Below are 25,146 nucleotides of genomic sequence, written 5' to 3'. Positions count from 1 at the left end.
GCGGACCCGGCTCCTCCCCGGGGCGGTGCAGGCGGTGCAGGGCAGCGCAGCGCGGTGCGGGCGGCGGCTCCAGGCTCCGGAAGCGGCCGTGGTGCCCGCGGAGCCGTTTCCTGCCCGGGACGCGGCGGAGCCGGAGCGGAACGGAGCGGAGCGGAGCGGAGCGGGGCCGGGCCGAGCCGAGCCGAGCCATGACTCACCAGACCGGCATCCACGGTAGGCGGCGCCCGCCGAGCTCCTGGGTCCCCGCGCCCCTTCCCTCGGGGTGGGCTCGGCAGGGCTCGGACCGCTCTCCGTGAGCCGGGCTGCTCCTGCGCACCCCCATCGGGAGGCACCTTGAGCATCCCCCGGCGCGGCGCGGCGGTGTCGCGGTACCGGTGGTGGGGGCGGTAAGATGAACCTTCCCGAAGGAGCCGGCAGGTTTCCCTGCAAGTAGCCGGAGGGGGTGGGGGAGGCGTAGAGCCAGGCTGAGAGCGTTTGGGTGCTGGTGGAAGGTGAAGGAGGGGTCTGGCTCCCGGAGCTGCTGCCTTTGAGGGGCTCTCCTCACCCTTTGTCTGGGCTGATGCTCAGGACACCGCTGTGACACCGCTGGTACGGGCGCCTTGCTGCTGCGGCAGCGCCTTAACCCCCGCAGAGCTGCTCCGCCGCAGCCCCCGGCCGCATCTGCCCGCCACGGGGTGATGCTCGGCCCCGGCCCTGGCCCTGAGCCTGCTCCCGGCGGGGGTGCAGAGAGAGCCTCGGGAAATTCCTGCCCGGCTGCTGCCGTGGTGTCGGGGGGAAGCTCCCCGCTCTCTCTGCTCGCTCCCTACAGGGCCGGCCAGCACCCCCAGACAGCAGCTTTTGCATTTATGGGTGCGTTCGGTGTGTGACTGTGCCCGCACGGTATTTCCCTCCTGCGCCGCGCTGCCAACTCAATTAACGATATTAATCAGGAGTAGAGGTGCTGCATAATTTATGTAACCGAATCAATATGCGAGCAGGGATGTGAGAGCAGCTGGCCCTGAAGCCCTGCTCCGTGCCAGTCTCGCACTGCTGTGTGCCCCAGGAGGGGAGCTGGGACATCGGCCTTGCGGCTCCCTTCCTCGCAGCCAGCACCTTCACACAAGGGTGTGGGGTTTGTGGCTGCTCTTCCTACGTGGCAAGAGCATCCTTGTTCCTTGAGTGCATGGTTGAAAGCATCCTTCCTTTCCAGGTGCTTGTGGAGGAGCCGTAGTTGACAAGTGGTTCGTGAAGGCACTTAGATGTTTCTCCTGCTTTGCCTGGGAGCGCCGGTAGCTGACAGCTTTTGGGCTCAGGTTTGCTGCTGCTGGTTTAAGCTGAGGCCCTGAAGCTGAATGTGCTCCCCGCTGTAAAAAAAGCTACAGTTAAAAGAGCCCAGCAGGATGCACCCCCCTGACCTCCGTGCGCCAGCTCTGCAGAGCTCTCTGGTGGGGTTTGGTGCAGGCAAGGCCTGTCTCGCCACCCGAACCCCAGGGGACTGCTGCCTGTTGCTCCCCTCTGCGCCTGGTTGATGCCGCCCTCTCTGGCACCCCCACGGCTGCTGGGGATGCTCTGGCTTAGCGAAGCCAAGGAGCTGCTCTCTGAGAGCAGGACCTTCATCGACCTTGGTTGCCCACCGACCGAGGCAAACCCCGCTCTGGGAGTCGCAGTGAGTTGTCGTTGCCCGAGGACATTACGTGCCCTATCAGCAGCTCTGCTGGAAAGGGGAAGAGGCTTTGACTTCCCCTGGGGAGCTGCGCCCAGTGCAGGGTGGGGATAGACCCAACAGCTCTGCCCGGCAGCAGATCCCCCAGGGGTGGCACGAAACCCTCCCGTGGTCATGAAGAAGACCTTGTGTTGGGTGTTGGTCCTCGCAGCGTCTTGGGCATCTCTGGCTGTCTGAGCTCTGGGGTTCTCTCCTCCATGTCCTGCTGCGTGGTCCCTCTTCCAGGAAGCGGCTGTTTCCTTTCTGAATGCAAATCTGCCCCTCCTGGGGGTGCTCTGGGTTTTAAGGCAACCATGCTGGTGGGGGGGTTGAAGTATTTCAGTCCTCCCCACCCTGGCACGGTGATCAAATTAAACTCCTCTGCTCGACAGAGAGCAGATTTGATACCGGGTGAGGAACAGAAATCCCGCTGCTGCTTTCATCCCCTCTGCTGACATCTGTTGTTTGCCGAGGAGGAGGAGGGATTTTCTGCATCTTTCTGGTTTCTGAGGCCTTGTTATTTTTGTGTGCACATCACTTTGTGGTTTTGCATTCCCATTTCTCCACATTTGCAGGAAGGCATTTGCTCCTGGTGAATTACGATCGAACCTGCTGCCGGCTGGCTTAGGGGAGGTTGTGGCCAAGCTGCTGAGAGATTTAGGTTGGCCCTGTGCTAGATCAGTGAGAGCAGGGTGATGGGGTTATGGGGAGCCCCCGGAGCAGCCCCCTGCTGCGATGCTACCGAGTCATGCCGGCTGCTGGGGAGAAGCGGGTTGTCCCCGGAGAGGGGGAGCAATGGCAGTGAACAGCTGCAGATTCGGGGTGTTTAATCAGGGCTGAGCCTTTCACAGAGAGGCAAGAGGTTAATTATTATCTTTTTAGGTATCTGGCAGCTTCCTTTCAGGTTCTGGTGAGGAAACAGGGCTGCCATGGAGACTGCTGGGCTGGGGAGGTAGCTGGAAGCTATCGAGGGTTGCTGTGGGCTTTTTGGGGCTGGAAATCTGCTTCTTGACTACGGCTGGGAGGATTCAGTGAGAATTTTTGCATTAGATGGGGACAGCTTTCACTGTTTGAGTTTAAAACCTTAGGAAGGTGATACTAGGCCAGGGCTTCCCTCAGAAAGTGTGCACGAAGAGGCTGTAAATGCAGTGAGGTCGCTGCCAGGGTCTGTCCCTGTGTCCCTGTCCTTCCCGACACTCAAATCAGTGCTGCCAGTGGTGCCTTTACTTGGCAGAGGAAAGGAACAGCAACCTGCAGGCAAGGCAGGACCGTGTGTGCTGGCACTCTGCTTTGCTCCAGGATGCCATGCTGCCAGCTGGATCCAACTGATGCTGCCCACAGGGTGGATGCTGCGCAACCTGGAGTGATGGAAGGGCTGAGTAGTTCCAGTCCGAGGTGGCGAAGCGGAGACGAGGCAGGTCCCTGGTACGTGTGTGGAAACCCCAGTACTGAGAGGCATGAGGCTGGTGTCAGGCAGGTGGCTGAAAGTCATTGGGCAGGATTTTCTATATGCACCGGGAGTCTTCTGCATGAAATCCTGCAGGATACCGCTCAGCCCCACGGAAAACTGGGAGAAAAGCTTTGCAGTGTCCTCTCTTGCCGTTTTCCTTCCCTCCTCTTTCTGTTTTATTCCGACATCTGCAGCTTTTTCCCAGAGAAAAGGTTTCCTGCAAGGACATATTTTTTTTTCTTTTTTCCATGGTGAGGAATAAAATCCTCTTAGTGCTTAAACCAGGCAGGCAGGGCCGTCAGCAGAAAAGCTCTGTGCAGCAGGCGTGTTGAGCAGGCGCTGCGTGACGGACTTACACTGGGATAGATTGAAAAGGAGGAATTTTAGCAGCAGCAACAGCTATTTTGTGCCTGATGTAGTTGTGCCCTTTCTTGGATGCCCTGGAATGAGCTGGGCAGAGCTGCTTGCACAGGGAAAGAGTTGTAGGTGCAGATGTAACTGTGTTTTACCCATCAACATCCTGACTACTGTCTGGCCAAGCATCCCTGGAGCTTGGACAAGTTTTGCCCAGGTTTGTGGCTGGATTTTTGGCTGTTTCCCTGTTGCATCCCAGGCACACTGTGCCCTGCACAGTGAAAGGGAAGCAGCCACTTGGAGTCGCATCAACTTGAAGATTATGTCCAGGGAATGAAAGATTGATGGCCAGAGGCTCGGGTTTCCCGTCGGGAGTGCAAGGTGACTCAATGTATTGAGAGAGGCATCTGTTTCAGGGAGCATGCATTATTGATCTGGGAGCTGGGTACTGTCGTTGGGATGCGGGGGGATTGGGAGGGTCAGATAAGCTGAAAACCTGTTGTTCCCCCAACAAGTCAGTGAGAGGATGGAGGAGGAAGAGGTGCAGGGGGGCGGTGGGGCTTTCACTTCCATCTCCTGTGCTTCCCTGGGTTGTGCAGGCGGCTCCGCAGGCACCCTGACATCCCTACGGAGAGACCAGCCCGTTGCTGTGGCTACGGCTGCCAGTGCGTGGTGCCTCTGTCTCCCTCCAGCCTCCTTCCAGCCCGGCTCTACTCAGATAAGCTTGTCAGGGCTGTAAACACCAGCAAAAAGGCTCGGTTTTGGGAGCAGCTTTGTGGCAGGGTGGTACCCACAAGCTGCTCCGTCTCGCAGTGTTTTAAGGCAAGCGTGTGCCTTCTCACCGTGAGCTCCTCTTCTCTGGCAGCTTGCCTGTGTGGTCAGAGCCACCTAAAGGCCACCACTGGACAAACCACGATCTCCCTGGATGTCGTGGTGCCAGCTCTGCTCAGCCCTCCGTCCCAAACGGGTGGCAAGAGCTGCTGGGCTGGGAGGTTAGTGGGCTGCTGTTAGTGGGCTGCTGTTAGTGGGCTGCTAAAGGCAGGTGGCTCATGAATAGGGGACAACTCATCTGCAGCCTACAAAAGGTTGGAGACAGAGAGGTGCTGCACGACTGCTGGAGGCGATCTTGGGGCTGTCATGGGAGGGTGGATGAGGAGGCACGGGTGCCCACCAGGAGGGTTGGTGGCTGGGGTGCCTTGTAGAAAGGCCAGAAGGTTCCTCATGATGCCACTGAGCTCACCCTGCCTCCAAGCAGCAGCATCCCTGGAGGTTTGCCAGGGCAGGGATGGGGGCACGTTGTCCTTCCTGGGGTTTGGTCACTCCCATCAGGAGATTCCCCAAGTGCCAGTTTGGGACCTGATGTTTCTGGCTAGAAAAGCACAAGCTGTTTCTGCTCTCCTCTGGGCTGACCAGCCCTGGTTCCTTCAGTTGCTCCTGCGCACTGCGCCTTGTGGCATACGTGCTGTCCAGCCTGCGCCTTGCTCCTTGCAGATGCTGAGCTTTGACATGTTTTTTGTGCTGTGCCCACAGCCTTGTCAGCACCAAATAACATGGTTATGCTCTTGTTTGCGCCTTCACAAATGGCTTTGCCTGCAATAACATGAAGCGATTAACCTGACCTCGGCTTGCGACCCACCTCTCCTGCCTGTAGCTGCTGGACCCTGCCCTGCGTCGCTGCAGCTGGTCCTTCTCCTGGTCACAGTGCTTGGCTTCCTGTTGAGTTTCACCCTATCTCTTTTTTTCCCAGCCCATTTCTCCAGCCTGCCAAGAGAACGGTGAATTCTCCAGGGCGCGTTTCCGTCTCCTCTAGCTTCCCTCCTCAGAGCTGCAGGAACCGCTATTGCAGTGCCAGAAGTATTCAGTGAAATGTGGACTAAACCTGGAGCCACCACCTGGGTCTCCCCAGGAGACTTTGCTTGATCCAACCTCTGGCACCTCCTACACTGAGAGATCAAAGAATCAGAGAATAGTTAGGCTTGGAAAGGACCTTAAGATCATCCAGTTCCAACCCCCCTGCCATGGGCAGGGACACCTCACACTAAACCATCTCACTCAAGGCTTCGTCCAACCTGGCCTTGAACACTGCCAGGGATGGAGCATTCACAACTTCCCTGGGCAACCCATTCCAGTGCCTCACCACCCTCACAGGAAAGAATTTCCTCCTTAGATCCAATCTAAACTTCCCCTGTTTAAGTTTTAACCCATTACCCCTTGTCCTATCATTACAGTCCCTAATGAGGAGTCCCTCCCCAGCATCCCTACAGGCCCCCTTCAGATACTGGAAGGCTGCTATGAGGTCTCCACGCAGCTTCTCTTCTCCAGGCTGAACAGCCCCAACTTCCTCACCCTGTCTTCATACAGGAGGTGCTCCAGCCCCTGAGCATCCTCGTGGCCTCCTCTGGACCTGTTCCAACAGTTCCATGTCCTTTTTATGTTGAGGACACCAGAACTGCACACAATGCTCCAGGTGAGGTCTCACAAGAGCAGAGTAGAGGGGCAGGATCACCTCCTTCGCCCTGCTGGTCACGCTCCTTTGGACGCAGCCCAGGATACGGTTGGTTTCTGGGCTGCAAGCGCACACTGAAGCCGGCTCATGTTCATTTTCTCATCAACCAACACCCCCAAGTCCTTCTCCTTGGGCTGCTCTCAATCTCTTCTCTGCCCAACCTGTAGCTGGGCCTGGGATTCCTCTGACCCCAGGTGTAGGACCTTGCACTTGGCATGGTTAAACCTCATGAGGTTGGCATCAGCCCACCTCACAAGCGTGTCGAGGTCCCTCTGGATGGCATTCCTTCCCTCCAGCTATCAACCGAACCACACAGCTCGGTGTCATCGGCAAACTTGCTGAGGGCGCACTCAATCCCACTGTCCATGTCAGTGACAAAGATGTTGAACAAGACTGGTCCCAACACCGATCCCTGAGGGACCCCACTCGTTACTGGTCTCCAGCTGGACACTGAGCCATTGACCACAACTCTTTGTGTGCGGCCATCCAGCCAGTTCTTTATCCACCGAGTGGTCCATCCATCAAATTGATGTCTCTCCAATTTAGAGACAAGGGTGTCGTGTGGGACAGTGTCGAACGCTTTGCACAAGTCCAGGTAGATGCCATCAACTGCTCTACCCCTGTCCATCATAGAAGGCCACCAAATTGGTCAGGCAGGATTTCCCCCTAGTGAAGCCATGCTGGCTGTCACCGAGCACCTTGTTGATTTTCATGTGCCTTAGCACGCCTGCCAGGAGAATCTGCTCCAAGATGCTGCCAGGCACAGAGGTGAGACTGACTGCTCTGTAATTCCCCGGGTCATCCACTTTCCCCTTCTTGAAAATGGGGGTTATATTTCCCTTTTTCCAGTCATGGGGAACTTCACCTGACTGCCAGGATTTCTCAAATACGGTGGCCAGCGGCTTCACAACTTTATTTGCCAGCTCCTTCAGGACCCGCAGATGGATTTCATCAGGTCCCATGGGCTTGTGTGTGTTCAGGTTCTTAAGATGGTCTCGAACCAGATCCTCTTGTACAGTGGGCCCAAGGTCTTCATTCGTACAGTCCCTGCATCTGCCTTCCAGGTGTTGGGTGGTGTGGTCAGAGCATTTGCCAGTGAGGACTGAGGCAAAGAAGTCATTCAGAACCTCAGCCTTCTCTCCATGATCCGTGCGGTTCTGTGCCCCTGCCATAGAGCTTCACCACCAGCGTGTTTCCCAAACTGGCTTCTGACACATGGAGACGTGTTTAAAAGCTGAGCTGGGGCTCCTGAAGCCCACAGGTCTGTGGGTCTTCTGGAGGAAGTTGGGTTGATCTCATGCAACTTGCCCATAGTAGATCCCTGCTGGCTATAGCCCAAGTTGGGTTTGTTTCTGGCCTTGTTCCAGGATTTTCCAGGAACCCATGTCTAGAGGGTGAGTTGGACGTGTGGGTTCCCGCCCAGTCCTTTGCCCCATCACTCCTCCCTTTCCCTGATTTGTATGGTTTCCCCACACATGGCTTTTTCAGCCCCGGAGTTGGGTCCTGGAGACTTCTTGGCAGCAAGATACCACTGGTATCTCTGCCTCCATCTCAGGGTAAGGTCTTCTCCCTGCATGTCTTCCAGAGCTGGCCATCTAATTCTGTATTAATATGGCATGCGAGCCAGCTCATCAGGTCTGCTGTGCCAGTTAAGTCGTAATCATGCCCAATGAAGCAGTTGCTGAGCTCGTGCTGAAAGCCCTCTCTGGCTTATTCCTCTCCCTCCTTGCTGGCTCACTGGCTCTTGGCTCTGTATCACAGGAGACAGAAGGGGACATCAAAAACACCCCAGTGATCTTTATATTTAAATGAAAATTGCCTTTTTTTATTACTTTGGTTTTTAATTTCAGCAGAACGCTTTCTTTTGTTATTATTTTTTCTTTATTTCAGCAGAATTAAAGCTTGGAAGCCTGCTCTGAGGTTTTGTTGAAACCTTTGCTGCTGCGTCCTCTGGAAAGCATCTCCCTCCTTGGCAGTATCCTTGCAGTATTTCCCATCCTGCACTCAGCTTCTCCAGCAGCATCTGTGCTTTTCCCCATCCCCTTAAGCCCCTTTGTACCTACACATGTCCCAGTGCTCGGCTGTCACTTGTCAGTCACTCAACTGTCAGTCATCCCTGCTGTCAGCCCAGTACCTCTTGGCATTCATTCCTAGCATTTCCAGGTGGCATGGGGGGGGTTGTATTTGCACAGACTCCTGCTTTTCCTGACCCCTTGTGTTCTGGGAAGGATGGGCTCAGGCCGGAGGGATCTGCAGCCAGCTAGCACTGCAGGACGTTCATCTTTCTCCTCCGAAGCTTGTGCTGTAGGAACATCCATGACTGATGTTATTCTCTCCTATTTTGGTAGTGTAATAGCAGTCAGTGAAGCTTGGTGCTTATTAGGAGCTTTTGTCTCCTGCATGAGGCTTTCTGGGTGTATAAATGTCTCTTTTTTTTCCCTCCTCTTCCGCCTCGTGTTGTTTGCAGTAACCACAGATGCTGCCAGAAGGAAACAGACACTCTCAATGGGGAAAGGGGCTAAAAATATCAGAGCATCTTTGGGTGGCAACAGCAGGAGCAGGGTGAGCTCCCAGCCGGCACTGGGAGAGGATGAAGGTCTGCTCTGGGAACAGGGAGAGCCATGTGCCTCGATGCTGATGGAGGGAGAAGGATGGTTTGCTCATGGTGGGGTTATGCCAGCAATAACTTCTGTGTGTCCCCTAAAATGCCATTAGCAACTGATGTGCCTTCACTGGAGTGTCTTTGTGCCCGTTCCCCCTGGGATGGCATCTCTGGGCTTGTATGGGAGCACTGCTGTTGGCAGGGTATCGGCTGCAGCTCTTTCTCATTGTGCCTCTTCTCTCTATGGGAGGGGAAGCCATTGGACATCTCTCTGCTCAGGGCAGGCTTTGAGCTGGTGGTGGGGCAGATGTGTCTTAGATGTGTCACTGGGGGGACAGGCAGAAGTTCCCTGGGGGGCTCCCCAGGGCATCCCTCTGTCCCATCTCTCTGCCTGCATCATCATCAGTGTTTGTGCGTGGGGACAAATCTGTGCCCACTCCTTCTCCCTGGGGGCTGGGGGGCCGTCTGCAGGGGAGGAGAGCAGCCCCTGTGTCCCTTGGGCAGGGCATGGGTAACATCGAGGCTCCCCCGAAGGTGATGCTGGGGGGCTTCGCCAAAGAGTGGTACCCATGCTGGTGGGGCTGAAGCAGAACGGGTACAGCCCTTGGTGGCAGGAGATGGCTTGTCCAGCGCCTTTCAGCTGATGTAGGGGTGGCTTTCTTTGCAAAGTGCCTTGACCATGGGTGCTGTCAGGCTCCGAGGGACCAGTGCAGGGCTCCCTCCTGCTGTGGGCAGCTCTAGCTCGGTGGTCAGTAATGGACAGGCAGCACAGCAAAGTGCTGGGAGCGGGGAGCTGCTGGTGGCAACTCCAAGTGCAGATCCCAGTGTGGACTGAGGGGCTTCTGCCCAGGTCTCTAATCTTTGCAGCGCTGGTTTCTTTAGTGTTTCTAACAAGCAGAGAGCTGCCTGTGGCTTCGAACTCACAGGACCCCTTGACTGTGCAGCCACATCAGGAAAGAACTTAAGCATGTAAAGGGGCTTTCGGGGGGAGCCAGCCTGGGAGATGCTCCTCGCTGGGGGGGCTGTGCCCCTCCAAGTTGCATCTCTTGGACATTTCCTTCCCAGGTAGCATGTCCAGGTGGGACGGGAGCTCTGCACCAGTGATGTGCTCAGGATGGGCAGATTAAGGCTCCAGCACTGGTATGGGCTGCCCCTTCAACATCCACTGCCCGCCGTTATCCCTGGTAGGATGCCAAAGGCTGGTTGCTGGTGCCTGGTGCACGGGGAGGGGGGATGAGGAAGAAGGTGGCTCCCCAAAAACCTTCTGCAACCAAAGCGCTTCCAGCTCTGGAGCAGAACCCTGGGACCATTGCCTTTCCCTTCTGTAGAGGCTCAGTTTCAAACCAGTGCCTCCAGCCTGGAGTCACGCTCGTCCCAGCCACCTCAGGAGCAGCATCCCTGACACGTGTCACAAGCCCAGGATGTCGCAACCTGTCAGGACATCTTCCAGCCACCCTCCGTGTCCAACCCTTACCGCTTCGTGAAGAGAGCAAACTTGTCACTTGAGCTCTCCGTGCCTGCGCCGGCCAAGCCATCGTCTAAATTTGGGTGATTATGTTCACGCAGGCCAAGTATCAAGTTCTCTGGGTCACATGTGCTCCCAGCTGCTGTTTAACTCTGACGCCTCGGGGAGAGGCAGCACTTTGCCCCCAGCTGTTTGGGTTTTCTGTTATTATTTTTATTACCTCTTTTTTGGGGGCAAGACAGATTTTTTTTAGCTATTTTTAAGTCTCTCTCCTCCAAGGTGCTCCCTCCCCCGGCCAGTGCCAAGCAGCCAGTGCCTGCTTCCACTGCCACATCTCATCACCATGTTTCTGGTTCTTTCAGCCACCACGGAATTAAGGGACTTTTTTGCTAAAGCCCGAAACGGTTCAGTTCGGCTCATCAAGGTCATCATTGAGGACGGTAAGTGCGGTTTAAGCGCTCTGATTTACACCGTGTCAGTTCTGTTTCACCTCTGTCTCTCCTCCTTTCCTCTTTACCGCTGTGCTGCCAGCTTGGTTCTTTGGAAACCCCAAGGAAAACGCTGCTGGGGCTCCCTGGCACGTGGCAGCCCAGACCTGAAATACAAGCCCAAAATGTGGGTGTGCTGGTGAGCAGCAGCTATTGGAGCCCTGGGGTGGCTCCAGGCTGGGGAGCAGCAGCTTTGCTGGCATCTGGGATTGGTGCTGGGTGGGCTCTGGGGGACTTTTGCTGCTGCATGTATTGCTGCTTGTGTTGCGGGAGCTGTGCAAGCGTGGTGGGTGGCATGGGACCTTGCTCAGGGGTGATAGGCGGCATCTTCCTCCTTGGACATGGTGTCCCTTGCCAGGCAAGGGGATGCTCGGGGCAGGGATGGGTGAGGGGGTGCTTCTTGGTGTGGGGCTCAGCATGGGACCCGGATTGCATCCCACAAGGGATGCTACACTCGGAAACCCATCCTGTCCCAGCCTCTGCTCTCATGCATGGGACTGCCCCTAGCCGAGTTTGCTGGCATCAGTCTGCCCGTGTTTGTCCCATGCCTTTGGGTGGCCTCTACATCTATCAAACAAACAAGTGGAGCAAAGCACTGATTGAACATCCCAGCAGGGAGCCTCCGTGGTGTAGGTTTTCCATCACCTCAGCCTCATACAATTGCATATGAATGACTTGTTTCTCAAGGCAGCAGGGACGTTAATGTCCTGCCAAGCTGCTGTCATCACCTCCCTCGGGTCAGCCATCAGGACATCGAGGTGGACACAGTCATTAGGAACCCGTGCTGGCCTTGGAGGGGCTACAAAGGCCCATACATTGAAATGTATGGGGCGCGTCAGCAGGGCCAGTGCAGAGTTCAGTGGTGTTGGGTTTGCCCCGGCGAGGTCTCCATGTGTTAGGATGTGATGTCTACGTTGTTTCTCTGAGCATCTTCAACAACGTTTTTGCTTTCTTGGCTCCCTTTCTTTTAAGAAGTAGGAATTGGGTTTGTGTTAAGAGAAGTCACAAATGCCCCTGAGCCTGGCCTTGGGGTCCTAGAGCTTGTGCCACTGACTTTGGGTTGTGGCCAGCAATGTCAGCAAGGGAGACTTTTTACTTTCAGTTGAAACCACGTCCCGCCATCTCCACTCAGGCTGAATGGGATGTCTTTATCTGTCCAATGTGGCATCATCGTGCTGCATGGACCAACGTCACTTGGCAGTGCTTTGTGCTTCACAGTGTGCCTCTCCCACCCTGCCGGCTCCTTTCCTCTGGCCTGCACCAGCCGTGGGCGGTGCTGGAGGAGCTTGGGTGTCTGCAGAAGCTTCTGAAATGCAGCGGAGCCCGAGGCCTCTGTGGGCAGCAGGTGGAAGGAGGAGAGGTGGGAGCACCTCTGTGCTGAAGGGCTTGGCCTGCTGGGGACACCGTGGCCGTGGTCCCACCAGCCTGGCACACAGAGCTCCCGTCTGCCTGCCCGCATCACTTGGAACGAGGTGCTTGGCCTCTGGCCACCACCTTTCTGTAGCACGGGGGCCATCAGCCTGCTGCTACCCACCAGAGAAGGACCTTTGAGCAGTAGTAAATGGCCAGGCAGATGTCGGGGCTGGCTGGGCAGAATTGAGCAAGCAGACCCTGGGTGGGATGTGTCCCCGGGTGTGTGGGGAGGATGAACCAGCTGCTCTGCCTGTGCAGGGGATGTGGAAGAGGGACCTCTAGCTCTGCTCGATGGCTTTCAGGGGACCTTGTGCCCTGTTTGTCTTGGGGCATTGTGGAGCAGGCGTCGGTGGATGGAAGGACAGGAAGATGGTGCAAGGAGCCTTGTGGCAGATGCTCTGTGTCTGGGGCCCCAGGACAGCAGCTATGGCTGAGCAGCCCTTTGGGAACTCTTTGATATTGTCTTTAGGGACCTGCTGGAAGAAGCTGAGGTTGGAAGGAGGAGTGGTAGGGATGAGGATGTGCACCAAGGGTCAGCAATGGTTTTCTGGTGTGAAAGCAGCTTGTGGTCCAGCATGGTTTTAGGTGTAGGGGCGCTTCAGAGCCAGGCAGCCTGCCTGCAGTGAGTGCTGGGGGTACCTCGAGGGCCAGAAACGTGCTTCCAGCTGCACTTTGTCCAGCAGCAGTGCCCTGCAAAAGTGGAGCCTGAAACAGCCCGTGCTGACAGTGATGCTTTGCCCAAGGGTGGCTGCTCTGTGTTTCCCTTTCCCAGTGCTTCCCAAGGAGGAAAATCTGGCCCTAAATGGGATGAGCAGAACTGCAGAGAGCCCAGTGGCAGGCAAGGGGAGTACGTGGCTCCTCCAGCCCGGGGGAAGCAGCCTGGGAATAGCCCGGAGTGACTTGGCACGATTGCCTTTTGGGTGAGGTGTTGGGATGTTTGGCAGATGGAGACACCCGTCAACTGCCCATGAATTTGGCCAGATGAAATTCCTTGTGGTCTTTTTAGGATTCCAGGTCTTAGCGATGCACAGATCTGATTACAAGGCTTTAGTTTAGGGGTACATTGAGGGATTTATACTTCTCTTTCTCAAAACAGGTAATTTTGCTGAAGGTAAAGTGTTTTCAGCACCTTTTTTCTGCTGTCCTTGTCCTTACTCTACTGGTAGCATGTGCTTTTGTGTGCAAATAATTACGGGTTCAGTGTGTGATGGCAGTTTCCATGGCATTGGGCAGGGAAGGGCTGCGCTGCTGTGGGCAGGGGAATGCCCTGCTTGGATGGAAAGAGCAATTCATCCCAGACTCTTTATTCTTCAGCTGTTTTCCTTCAAAGCTTTCCTGCCATGGGATTCGGAGCTGCTGAGCTGGATGGGTTAGGGGAGGGAGTCCCTGGCCAGGGGTTCTCTGGCTCCCAATGGGCAGCGGGGCAGAGGTCCAGGCAGGGTGCATGCCAGGCTGAGCATCCCCTCAAGTGCCAACTGTCCAAGGCCCCAACCGATTCGTTTTGCTTTGGCACCTCCAGGCTTTTCTCCATCTTATTCTGAGTCCAAACATCTCCCCCCAGAGACATTCCTACATCTAAAAATGGAATAAAGATACAGGCTGTTTTCCAGCAGCCAGCGCTGATCATCTCCAGCACCATCATTTTCCATCCAGCCACCCCAAAGCTTGGTTTGACCTTCGCAAGGGGGGGTTCATGTTCGTAGGGTGCCTGCACCAGGGTTTAAATCCCAGCTGAGCATTGCCTGGCTCGTGGGGCTCCGACCCCCACCAGTGCTTGCGTAGCAGCTGGAAAAATGCCCCTCCAGATACCTGAGCTGCTACCACGTGTGTGAAGTATGTAGGTCACTTGCAGAAGCTGGGGCTCTCCTGGCAGCATGGTCCCTCCACAGACTGGGGTCTCTGGGACAGTCCTGGTCCTCACAAACAAGGGCTTTGGGTGTCAGCTCTGATTTTCACCCCTCTGTTACGGGGAATTCAGTGAGAGCAGCTTTGGCTCATTGTCCTGGCCTTTGCTATGGGACCTTTATTTTCCTTAACACCCCAAATCTAGGTGTTTCCTCATGTCCCTGATGAGGTATTCTAGTGCCCCCGGAGCTTGTCCAGGTGAGATGGAGGGGATCTTGCCTTCTCCCATGAGCAAGGAGGGATGGCTGGAGGGAGCAGGACAGAAGGAGGCTATGGATGGTCTCCAGAGAGGAGACCTCAATGATGAGGAGCATGGGAGGGGAGGAGATGGTTGGCAGGAGGCAGTGGGATACTGGCAGAAAACCAGCCCCTCCACAGCAGCCACAGCCCCAGTGGCATCTCCTGGGGTCCTCCCTGGGGATGTACAGTCCTGCACATGGCTCGAGATCATCATTTGGTTTTCGGCAGGACAGCGCTGGCGTCTGTGCTGGAGCTGCAGTGAGCTCTTAGACGAGGCACCACATGGTCCTGCAAGGTGAGCCTTGCTTCCACCTAACGCCACCTTTTCCATCTCTCCAGAACAGCTTGTGCTGGGGGCCCACAGAGAGCTGTCCCGGCGCTGGGATGCTGACTACGATGCCTTCGTGCTGCCCTTGCTGGACGAGCAGCAGCCGTGCTACGTGCTGTACCGCCTGGACAGCCAGAATGCCCAGGGCTACGAGTGGCTTTTCATCTCCTGGTCCCCCGACAGCTCCCCGGTGAGCACCGCACCGCACCGTGACACCGCAGCTTGGGGACACGGGTGTGCCCTGGGAGGTGGAGGGTGGAGGAGATGCTGGCCAGGCTGACTTTGCACTGGGGCTTAGGAAGATTGTTCACACTCTCCATCACCGCGCCAGGTTAAGAAGTGGAAACTGCTTTGGGATGGGCGAAGTCTTTAAGACACAGTAAGATACACTGGGACTGTGTCTCTGTTCCCTTTGCAGAGCTGTGTGAGGAGGTGGAGGGACTGGGATGTGGAGGGGGAAGCAGAGTGGACCACAGGGCTGGGATGGAGACGTCCCACCATGGCTCTGGCCAGAAGCAACAGAGGGAAGAGCTGGTGCTGGCAGTGAGTTGCCTGGCTTCGTGTCCAGCCTGGCCCTGCTCCACGTGAGGGCTGACACACAGTGGCTGCTGGCTTGGCTCTGGGCTCGGCTCCAAAATCAGCCTTAAAAAGGGCCAGGCAGGCTGGTTCCCTTGGAGCTGTGCGTGGCTGGGCCAGCATTGACCCCTGCTGGGTGCCTTGTGGGGCTGGAGATGGTGTTGGAGAGCAGGCACCAAAGGGCTGGTTGGATGGAGGCTGGTTTAGAGGATGGCAGCACTGGCTTATAAAACACAGTCCTCTTGAGCACATCTCCATAATGGGCTTTCAGTGGGATCAATATTTATTGCTGTATTAATGTGTGCTTGTCATATATGTATGTATATGTATTTATATATACACATTCACACATACCTATATATTGTATGTATTTTATAACCTATATATTGTATGTATTTTATATGATCTATATTGTCAAGTTAATATATACATTTGTCATATATATAAAAATATATTTGATATAGACATAACAACTATATGTTGTTATGTATTATTTTCTATATTATAACACACATATATAGAAAAGATTGCAATTTGTTGTGATATATCTAACATACAGATATTATTATATGCACACATATACAATTATGATAATATAGTTTCATGTGTGATACACACCTGCGTGTACATGTACATATACATATACACGTGTACATAATAACACATATTTTAATATGCATCTCTCAACAAACTGTGGAGAGTCTTATTTGCAGAAGGACGGTGCACCAAGGAGCCAGAATTCTTCCCTGAGTTTTACAGAACAATGTAAAGTGCCAAAAGGCAAAAGTCACTTTCAGGTGACTCTGGTGGTATTTGCCCGAGTGCAGGCAAGAAATGATGTGCTGGAGCTCCGGGATGGGAAGCAAAGCACAGAATGAACGGGTGGATTCTGGGCAGTCTTGGCGGCGCTGCGCTGTGCACCAGCAGTGCAGCAAACGGCGCTGGTGGGTTTTCCTGGCTGCTCCTGGCCTGGAGGTGCTGCAGTAGAAGTCAGCCTGAGCTAGAAACCGGGTGGTTGTTCCAGGAGGGGCTGAGCTTTACAGAGCCGGTGGTGGGACGGCTCTGTCTTGTGGGGAGGTGCTGCTCTGTGGTCCCGTCATGCTCCTCTGACCACGCTGCGCACCTCCCTCCCTGCGCAGGTCCGGCTGAAGATGCTGTACGCTGCCACCAGAGCGACGGTGAAGAAGGAGTTTGGCGGGGGGCACATAAAGGATGAGATGTTTGGAACGGTGAAGGTATGGTGGTGGTTCCTGGCAGCCTTTTGGGCTCAGCGCTGAGCTTTGGCAGCCTACTCCAGGCTTGGTGCCAAAGCCGGGTGGAACGTGGATGCTGTTATTTTGGCAGGGGAACAGCTCCAAGGTTTGTCCCCCACCCTGTTTTAGTCTCCTGGGTGGCTTTTACTGCTTTGTCCTGCCTGCACGGCTGTGGTCCGTGATGGAGACCATGGAAGAGGTGGGAGGAAGGCTTCTAGGAGATCCTGAGCTTTATGCTGAGTGGGAAGAGAAGCGCCAGGGGGTGGCGGTGTCACTTCAGCAGTGAGAGCTTTATTCGGCTGCCTTGGCGGGAGCCTTCTCCTTCTCCTCTGACACAGCCATGGGTGTCTGGGAAGGGGCAGGGTGGTCTGCATGGGCATGGGTGGTCGTGGGCACTGTTTAAATTAAATTTAAAGCGTGGGGTTTGCATGAAGGCATCCTCGGGTTGATCGTCCTGGTAAGGAGAGAGCCCAGGAGGCACTGGGCTGCTCAGATGCAGCCTCAAGGCTGGGCACGCATCCAGCCCGGCAGCAATAACCACCCCTGACACTCCCCCGTCCCTGTCCCTCTGCCTGCAGGAGGACGTGTCCCTGAGCGGTTACCAGAAGCATGTGTCGTCCTGCTCTGCCCCAGCCCCGCTGACCGCAGCCGAGCAGGAGCTCCAGCAGATCCGCATCAATGAGGTGGGTGTCTGCCGGCCCAGGGAGAAGGAGCCTGAGACCCTCAGAGCACACAGGGATGTGGGATGCAGGGAGCAAGCATCTGAGCACCCCAGAGTGGCTCATTTGTACTGCGCTCTCTTGCACCTCTGCGGTTTAACCCATTCCTGCCCCTGCTGAGTGGACCGAGCATCCTCACAGCCAAATTGGTGGCGTAAAGAGGAATTTAGAGACTGGCTTTTTTTTTACACTTGCTAGGACTTGAGCTCAGGGCTCTGTCTTGCTCACCGTAAGTGGCACTCAGAAGATGGTTTGAGGCTGAAAGCAGGCAGCGGTTTCTAACCTCTAGGTACTGGGGCAAAAGCCAGAGCTGAGTTTGAAGTCATGGGGGAGGCAGGAAGAATTCAGACTTATCTTTGGGCTGCACGGCATCCTTTCCCATACTCTTCCTCTGTGGCTATAAAAATGAGGGATGCTGTCACAAGAAATACAGCTCTTAGCTAAATATGGGGGCTTATGCACTGGAAAATGATGTGGAAGTGGCATGGGGTAGGGTTGGCGGCAAATAAGGCTGTAACAGCATTGTCTCCCCAGTGGCATCTCATGGCACTTGTGCCAACATCTGTGGTGCTGTGAAACATGAGGCAGGGAAAGGGATCCTGCTCACTGGTTGGGAAAACCACCCAGAAGCAGTATTTGTTGGGGTAGGAGGATTTCACTTAGGTGCTGTGGAAAGGCTTCCTCTCTAGAGGAGCATCCCTCACTCTTCCGCCTGTGCTGGGGCTGTGGGGCTCATCGGTGGTCACTTGAGGGGTGTTTGGGAGATACTACCAAGGAGTGGTCTTCACTGAGTGGGTCTTAGCATAGATATCCCAGCTGCCAGCCAGGAGGGGATTGATTTGTGCTGGAGGATCCAGTCTGGTGCCTGTGCTTGGAGAAGAGACAGATGCTGATGGTGGCTCTGCAGCTTGTTTGGCATCTTTGGGCATCTGTGCCATTGCCTTGGCTGGGCACTGCTGCAGGATTAAGTAGTTGGCTGTGTCTTGCAGGGTCATACGGCCCAGGTAAGTGGTCATGGTGCTTGTTTCTTGGTTGATCTGCCATGCTCTGCCTCCCACTCTTGCCTTTGTGAGATGAGATGCAGCAGCCGGGTAAAGGTGCTGCTACCATTTGGTTTCATTGGGCCACAGAGATCAGTCAACACCAGAGAGAAAAATGGATGTTTTTCTGCCTGTGGATCCAAAGGTGGGAAGCAGCTGAGCAGTGGCTGCACTAAAGGGTCTTTGTGTTGGTGCAGGGGCAGCACAGAGCAGGAGGTGATGGGAGATCAGTGCCATGCTCACCTCCCCAGGGGAAACTCATGGCTTTGGGTGAGTGCAGCTTCAAGTGAGTTCCTGGAGCCATGCAAGGCAGCTGTATGGGAGGAGCTCTCAGCCTGTAGCACCCTGCTCACTGCAGCAGTGCCCCCAGCCTGCTCACTGCCTGCAGGCTTACAGGGTGCTTCTACATTGTGCATAGGCTGTGAGGCCCTTGCACTCATGTGCACGTTGCAGTTTCATTTGGAGGAGCAGACCCAGGGCGTGGGAGCCAGCAGTGAGGGCTGGCAGCCCCCATGCAAGCCCTGACCACAGCACTTCCACATATCTGCCCATGCCCCCGCTGGCAGTTCAGGACCCTTCACATCCCCCTGGGTTCAACCAGTCTGTTAGGATTTGGAAAGTGACATAAGGGACATTGTGTCTTTAAAAGCCACCAGCTCACACGAGCTTTGCTGTGCCCCTCACCTGGAGCTGCTGGTGGTGGTGCGGACCTGCTCTCCTCTAATGCTGTTGATGCTCAACCCTCTGAGATGCTGACCAGGTCTGCATCCTTCCCCGTGAAGGTGGCTGAGTTTCTAGGCTGGCAGAGGCTCCCTTGGGATCCTCCTCAACCACCAGCTGAGCGGGGAGAAGAGGTGTGAGGGGAAGAGCAGTAATAGAGCAGGAGCAGGGAGGCGACGGCTGCATGGCAGCAGCTTCAGCGCTGGCAGAGCTACTTTTTACACTGATATAGGAAGGACTCGGGTTTGCACCTCACCTGGGAGGGTGCTCAGCCTTTGGTAAAGCAGGTTTTAGGCTGCATGAGCCAAGCTTCTCCTTTGGTTTGAGGACTGCATGGGCAGAGGCAATGTTGTGAGCTACCCTCCTGCTTGCTCGCTGGGTGGGAGCTCACAAAACCCTGCCATTTGCTGTAAGTATGTGTGTGTGTATGTATGTATGCATGCATGTATTTTAAATAGCTGGAAAATGCATTGCCAGCTTTACTGAGCTGGAAGTTGTCAGCTGACTGTGGGCTAAGAAGTGGCTTTGAATTTGGCATTGATCTCCCTTAACACCATGAGTGGGAAGTCTTTCTAGAAGCATCACAGGCTCAGAATCATGCAGGGGAGCCAGCGGAGGAGAGGAAGGTGGCTTTGGAGCTGGGGGATGAGGCAGGAGAATTAAGAGGTGGCCGTGCCACTGCAGCATGTAAGGGGGTGTAATTCATACGACTCGGTGTTGGTGGGTGGGTAGAGCAGAGGCTTTGCTAGAACCCCCCCATGAAGGTTTCATTATGAGATAGAAATGGTCGTTAGAGCCAAGGTCAGCACCATGCCAGCAATGAGGAGAGAGCAGGACAAAAGTTAACCTAAAGAAAAGGAGATAAATATCCCTCCTGCTGCCAACGAGGCCACGGCTGGGATGAGGCATGGGCTCAGCTGTCCCATGCATGCTTCCTGGGCTGTGCCCTGTGTTTCCGTGAGCCAGTTCTTCATGGTTTTGGAAAGGGAAGGAATAGGTACTACAGCAGTATGGGGGGAGCTGGTGTTGCTAGGACAAGTTTCCACATCTTGGGATTCTCGGACTTCTGCGTGATTCGTGTTACAGCTTGAGGTCTTTCCAGATCCGCTATAACCCTCCCAGCCCCTTTTTTGTTTTAGAGGAGAAACATGAGGATCTGGAGGTGTTGGCAGTAGTGATGTCCTTGCACTGCACCTCTCCACAGGGTGGGACCAGGAGAACTTGTCTGTATCCTCTGAACCCCTACGTGCTTGCCCTCGGGCCCTTGCTGCTGCCACGGCAGCTGGGGGTCATGGTAGGAGAGCAGAGCTTGGGGGTCAGCCGGACCTCCTGGCACTGCATAACCATTGAGCAATTGTTTCCCAAGAGCTGCGCAATCACACCCTGTTCATCCTCCGCGACGCTTGGCACGGATGGAGGCTTGGGCATTTTCCGCCCTCCAGAGCTTTAGTATATGTTGTTCTGCAGAAGATGGCCCAAAATCTATTGCTGCGACTGCGGGACCTCCTCCAGACCCTGGCTTAGGGCCACCCTGGTTGGGAGGAGATGGGGCACAGGCATGGGAATGTCAGTGGAGGTGCTGCATGTGGGGCTGCCGGGGCCCAGGGCTCTGTCCTGCTCCTGCCCAGTGCTGATGTCTGCCCTGTCATTTTTTGCTGCTGTCACTGCCTGCTCTGCCAGGACAAATCCTTCCCTGGCCTCCAGCAGAGCCAGGGTACACCTCCATCCCCCTGGCATGCCCGTGTGTCCCCCACCCCTTCTCGTTCCACACGAGACCCGCTCCATCCCTGCGCGGGGTGCTGTTGACAGTGTGTCTGCTCTCCCCACGCTCGCAGGATTCCTGTTCCCAGGACTCCAGCACCGAGATGGTAGGCTGCTCTGCCCGCTTGATGCCCTTTTTGTCCTTCTCCTGGAGGTGTTCTTCTGCATGTTCTGCTCCGGGCACCTGGTCCGTCATCTCCCTGGGGTGTGGGTACCCAAAGGGCTGCTGTAACGAAAGGCAGCCTTGTGTCAAAATCCGCTTTGGCACTGCCCAGCTGGTTCTGAGTTGTGAGCTGAAATTTCTGTGTTTCTCTTGGCATGCCTTGATTTTTCTTCCTTTGTCAGGGGGAGGGAAAAGAAGAAAAAGTGTAATAGAAGAGGCTGGACTGTCTTTATCCAAAATCCCCCAAACTGATCCCCATGGAAAGGGACCCATGCTCACTGCAGAGCACCTGGGTTAGCGCTGCTGGACTCTTTACCTGGGGGGGTCTTGAGGTGGGCTGGGGTCCTCCGCTGTCGGGGTGACGCCGTCTCCCTGTATTCTGTGGCAGATGGTGGGGGGCTGCTGCTGCTGCCCATCGCTGGTAGAGTACCCCGGCCCCGAGGAGGTAATGCCGCGCCTGCCGCGTCCTACCCCCCTTCCCCACTGCCGGCCCACGGCACACTGCAGTCCCGGGCAGGGACCCCGCTGGAGCTGGGTGGAGGCACCCGGAGCGATGCGATGTCTCCACAATCTCATTCCCTTCCCTCTTTGAAGTGGGGTTTGGCCTCCTGGACTAGGGTGTTTGCTTGGGGTAGGAGCAGCAGCCTCTGCCTGGCAGGGGTTGCGGGGAGGACGGTGGCTGGGATCTTTCCAAGGTGTGGATCTACAATTCCCCAGCTCCAGCACAGGAGGCAATGATTGTCTGCTGCAGTTAAACCTGCCGAGGAGGGGCTTGCCCTCCTCACTGCCAGGGACCCATGCAGCCGAGCACTGTGATTTCAGGGCTTTCCCTATCATCTGCAGGTTGTGGTCAGAGGTGGACACATACCAGTGTTGGACACAGCATCCCTACCAGGGGCTCACTGGGAAATGTTGGTTTTGAGCTGGTTTTTGCTGCAGTGAAGTGATGGGGTGCGGGGTGCATGGCTGGGGATGGGTGATCTCCCAGAGCAGCGGTGCGGTGACAAACATCAGCACCCTGAGCTTGGCTGACTTCTGGTTGTTTAATGCCCTCGCGCTGGGTGTCAGGCAGCTCCTCGGATGAGAAGCCTTTTGCTGCAGGACTGGCCGGTTTTCCTCTCTGTCCCTTGTGCACCCCTTGCTGCTCTCTCCCTGACGCTTGGGTGGTCTCCATCCCCAGGTGAAGACTGAGATCAGTGTGGAGAGCAAGCACCAGACCCTGCAGGGCCTGGCCTTCCCCTTGCAGTCGGATGCTCAGCAAGCCATCCAGGCGCTCAAGCAGAAGAAGATCAACTACATCCAGCTGGTAGGTCCCTCACGCAGCTTCTCCACTGCCCTGCCTCATGCTGCCACCACTCACTCCCGTCCGCTCCCCCATCCCCTCTGTCCACCAGAAGCTGGATCTGGAGCGGGAGACCATTGACCTGGTGCACACAAGCCCCACGGAGATCGCTGACCTGCCCAAGAGGGTCCCCCAGGACTCGGCTCGCTACCATTTCTTCCTGTACAAGCACTCGCACGAGGGAGACTACCTGGAGTCTGTCGGTGAGTGCCTCGGCACTGGCAATGGCTGGTTAGAACCTGCGCTGGGCCCTGCTCTCCCTGGACCATCGCTCACGGGGAGCAAGCAAGGATGGGGATAGGGATGGTGTGGCAGGGGGCCTTGAGTTGGTTACCAGTTGCCATCCTCCTGTGGTGGGTGCTGGCAAGCCCTCTGGTGCTGCCATGCATGCTGCAGGGCGCTCTGGGTGCTGTGGTCATGGCACTGGGGAGGGTTGATGGATGGGATGGCTCACCTTCTGTCACTGAGTAAACTGGGACCCTCAGGGCCGGGAAAGCCATGATCGGGGTGGGATGCAGCTGCCTAGTGCTCCCTAGCCACGATCTCAGACAGGGGTATGAGCCCTGCTCTCTTTTGCAGTCTTTATCTACTCCATGCCTGGGTACAAATGCAGCATCAAGGAGCGCATGCTCTACTCCAGCTGCAAGAGCCGGTTGCTGGACACTGTGGAGCAAGAGTTTTGCCTGGAGATAGCCAAGAAGGTAAGTGTGAGCCCACCCAGAGGTGACGGAGCAGAGCCCTGTGCTGGGCATCTGCAAGGCACCCTGCTGCAGCCTTGGTCCAGCCCCACTGCCAGGCTCAGGGGGGCTTCGAGTGCCCCACAAGTGGGTGTCAAGGCCCCGGGGAGCTGCTAACCCCCACTCCTGGGCACAGATTGAGATCGACGATGGAGCCGAGCTGACGGCGGAGTTCCTCTACGAGGAGGTGCACCCCAAGCAGCACGCCTTCAAGCAGGCCTTCGCCAAGCCCAAGGGGCCCGTGGGGAAGCGGGGACAGAAGCGGCTGATCAAGGGGCCGGGAGAGAACGGCGAGGACAGTTAGATCCCGCAGGAGCGGGTGGTGAACGGACAGCATCCCCGCAGCGCTGCCCAGCTTCCCCTCCGCTGACCGGGGGGTCTTTCCCTCCGTCTCAGCCTAGGTTTTTCTTCCCTTTCTTTTTTCCTGTTTCATTCCTTTTCTCAACATCAGGATGGCTTCTTGCACCTGGGGCAGAGTGATGGGGAGGGTTCAGGGGTGTTGGTGTTTCTTTTCCCCATGTCCTTATCAAGCCCCAGGGCTGCCAGTGGAGGATGGGAGCAGCAGGGCCGTGTCCCCCAGCCTTGCTCCTGTCCCCCCCCCCCCCGGGTCACAGCTGCTGCTCTCGGTGTTCCCTGCGTGATTGAAGGACGTGCTTGCCTGCAGGCTGCTCTATGCAAAGGGAAGGGGCTGGCGCTGGGGATTCCTGTTTGAAAAGAGAAAATGCTTCTTTCCCTGCTCCCCCAGCCCCCAGGTTTTGCTGCCCTGTCCTGCTCTCAGTGTGCACAGCCCCCCTGTCCGGGTCTGGAGTGATCCTGCACCCCCTCAGGGTGCGGGCAGGACCCCTCCCCATGGGGTGGGCTTTGCTGGCAGGAGTTCGTCCTGGGGGAACCCAGCCAGCAAGAGGTGGAGGGTCTTCCCCAAGGCTGGAGCTCTGCCTGACACAGGAGAAAGGTCACTGCCTTTGGGTGATGTTTGCATCCCCTTTTTGACTCCCCCCAGTAAGGCTTTTCCCCTCAGTGGGAGCCGTTACAGCCCTGACTCAGCCCCATCCCTGCTCAGGATGGGAGCCAGGGGTACCCCAAGCCCTGGTCCCCCCCTCCATGTGCCCCAGCTCCCGCTGTCACTGGGTTTGCTGCTGGCTCTGCTCTGAGGCAGCCCCATGTTAAAAATCACATGGGTTACCCCAAATCCTCGTGTGGGGAAGCGTGACCACCCCTGCGTGCCCCCCTGAGGACAGCCCCCAAGCCTGGGGCTGCGAGCTGGGCTTTGCTGAGGGGCTGGAGGAGGGGAGCACCTTGCCGCTGGGTACCGGCGAGGGCTCGGGAGCCGCCCGCCTCCCCGGGCACACGGAGCCGGGGGCGGTGGGACCTGCCCTCCGCTCTCCTGCTGCGGCGCTGCCGTTGGCTCGGCGGTGGGGTGGAGCTGGGCGCAGAGCACTCTGTACTGACCGCTCTATTTTCTAACGAATAAAGTATTTTTAAAACAGTCGGATGTTCTTTGGAGGCCCCTGCGGTCCCCAGGCCCGGCACGGAGCAGCCGCTGGGGCTGCAGAGCAAACCGCTCGGACACAGCTAGCTGGGAGCCAGCCGCCATCGTGGCCTTCCTTCTGTGGCCGCGTCCAGCCCTCGCCGGCACCCCAGGGACATTTACACTTTAATCCAGGGAGCCGGGACACGACCCTTTAATGTCTGCCAGAGGTTTAATGCTGGACCCGTCCAGCGATGGCCAGAGCTAGAGCCAGCTGTGGGAGATGGCGTCCCTGCTCGGCATCCCTGCTCAGCCCCCCTGCTCAGCCCAGCTTCCCTTTGTTTAATGGATGGTAATGATTTTGCTAGGCTGCAGTGCTTGTTGTTCTCTTGGATGGGGCGAATTCCTGCCTGGTGGAGGTAGGAGAGAAAGGAGGATGCTGAGCCAAGAGAAGAGCTGGGAAGGCAGTGGGCTCTGTCCTGTAACTCCTGCTGGGCTGCGGGGTCTGAATTTCCCAGCAGCAGGTCCTGATGGAGAAGCAGGGTAGCATGTCCCAGCCTGTGATGGAGCCACCAAAACTGCTGCTTCCCAGCTCTGCTCAGAGGAGCTCTGCTGCAATTAGGATATAACCTTTATTCTTGTTATTTATTATGGGCAGATTTCCCAGCACAAATTCTCCCTGTGTCCTGCACTGGCACAGCCCAGGCCTTGAATGGGCTCTTGCCATGAGACCAGTGGGGTTTGCACCGGCTCGGGGCTGCACCACGTCTTGTCTTTACTCTCCGTGCCCAGGATGAGGAGCTGGAGAGCTTGGGAAGCCAGCTGTAATACGTTAAAAACAGAACCCAGAGCCAGCAAAACCCCAAAGTAAACCACCGACAACAAAGGTTTAATGAAGATAAAGAACCACCCGCAAATGAGTCTCCTTTGGGCGC

The 25,146-nt window shown here is 56.2% G+C and overlaps 1 protein-coding gene across 2 annotated transcripts; it reads left to right on the top strand.

Annotated features, from left to right (window-relative positions):
* Nucleotides 1–47: 47 nt before the first annotated feature.
* Nucleotides 48–23,979, top strand: TWF2 (twinfilin actin binding protein 2). 2 transcript variants are annotated; one of them, XM_057407792.1, is made up of 9 exons: nt 48–213; nt 10,421–10,498; nt 14,444–14,622; nt 16,148–16,243; nt 16,840–16,944; nt 21,845–21,970; nt 22,059–22,209; nt 22,586–22,707; nt 22,880–23,979. In XM_057407792.1, exons 1-9 carry the CDS (start codon nt 189–191, stop codon nt 23,045–23,047), a joined length of 1,050 nt encoding a protein of 349 aa, XP_057263775.1. In that variant the 5' UTR covers nt 48–188; the 3' UTR covers nt 23,048–23,979. The 2 variants fall into 2 exon arrangements, with proteins under 2 accessions (XP_057263775.1, XP_057263776.1); XM_057407793.1 differs by having other exon boundaries at nt 10,338–10,498.
* The last annotated feature ends 1,167 nt before the right edge of the window (nt 23,980–25,146 follow it).

This window comes from Pezoporus wallicus, unplaced genomic scaffold, assembly GCF_028554395.1.
Source record: "Pezoporus wallicus isolate ANWC-B61680 ecotype Strahan unplaced genomic scaffold, APGP_CSIRO_Pwel_v1 contig_3568, whole genome shotgun sequence".
Classification (NCBI taxonomy): Eukaryota; Metazoa; Chordata; class Aves; order Psittaciformes; family Psittacidae; genus Pezoporus; species Pezoporus wallicus.
The sequence above is the reverse complement of the archived record's forward strand: the minus strand, read 5'-3'. Positions and strand labels throughout refer to the sequence as shown.

What these genes read in the sequence shown, in the direction of transcription:
- TWF2 (XM_057407792.1), top strand. Translation starts at nt 189, where the DNA reads ATGACTCACCAGACCGGCATCCACG. An exon ending in CAAGGTCATCATTGAGGACG is followed by an intron (nt 10,499 to 14,443) that starts GTAAGTGCGGTT and finishes CCATCTCTCCAG; the next exon opens with AACAGCTTGTGCTGGGGGCC. An exon ending in GCCTGGAGATAGCCAAGAAG is followed by an intron (nt 22,708 to 22,879) that starts GTAAGTGTGAGC and finishes TCCTGGGCACAG; the next exon opens with ATTGAGATCGACGATGGAGC.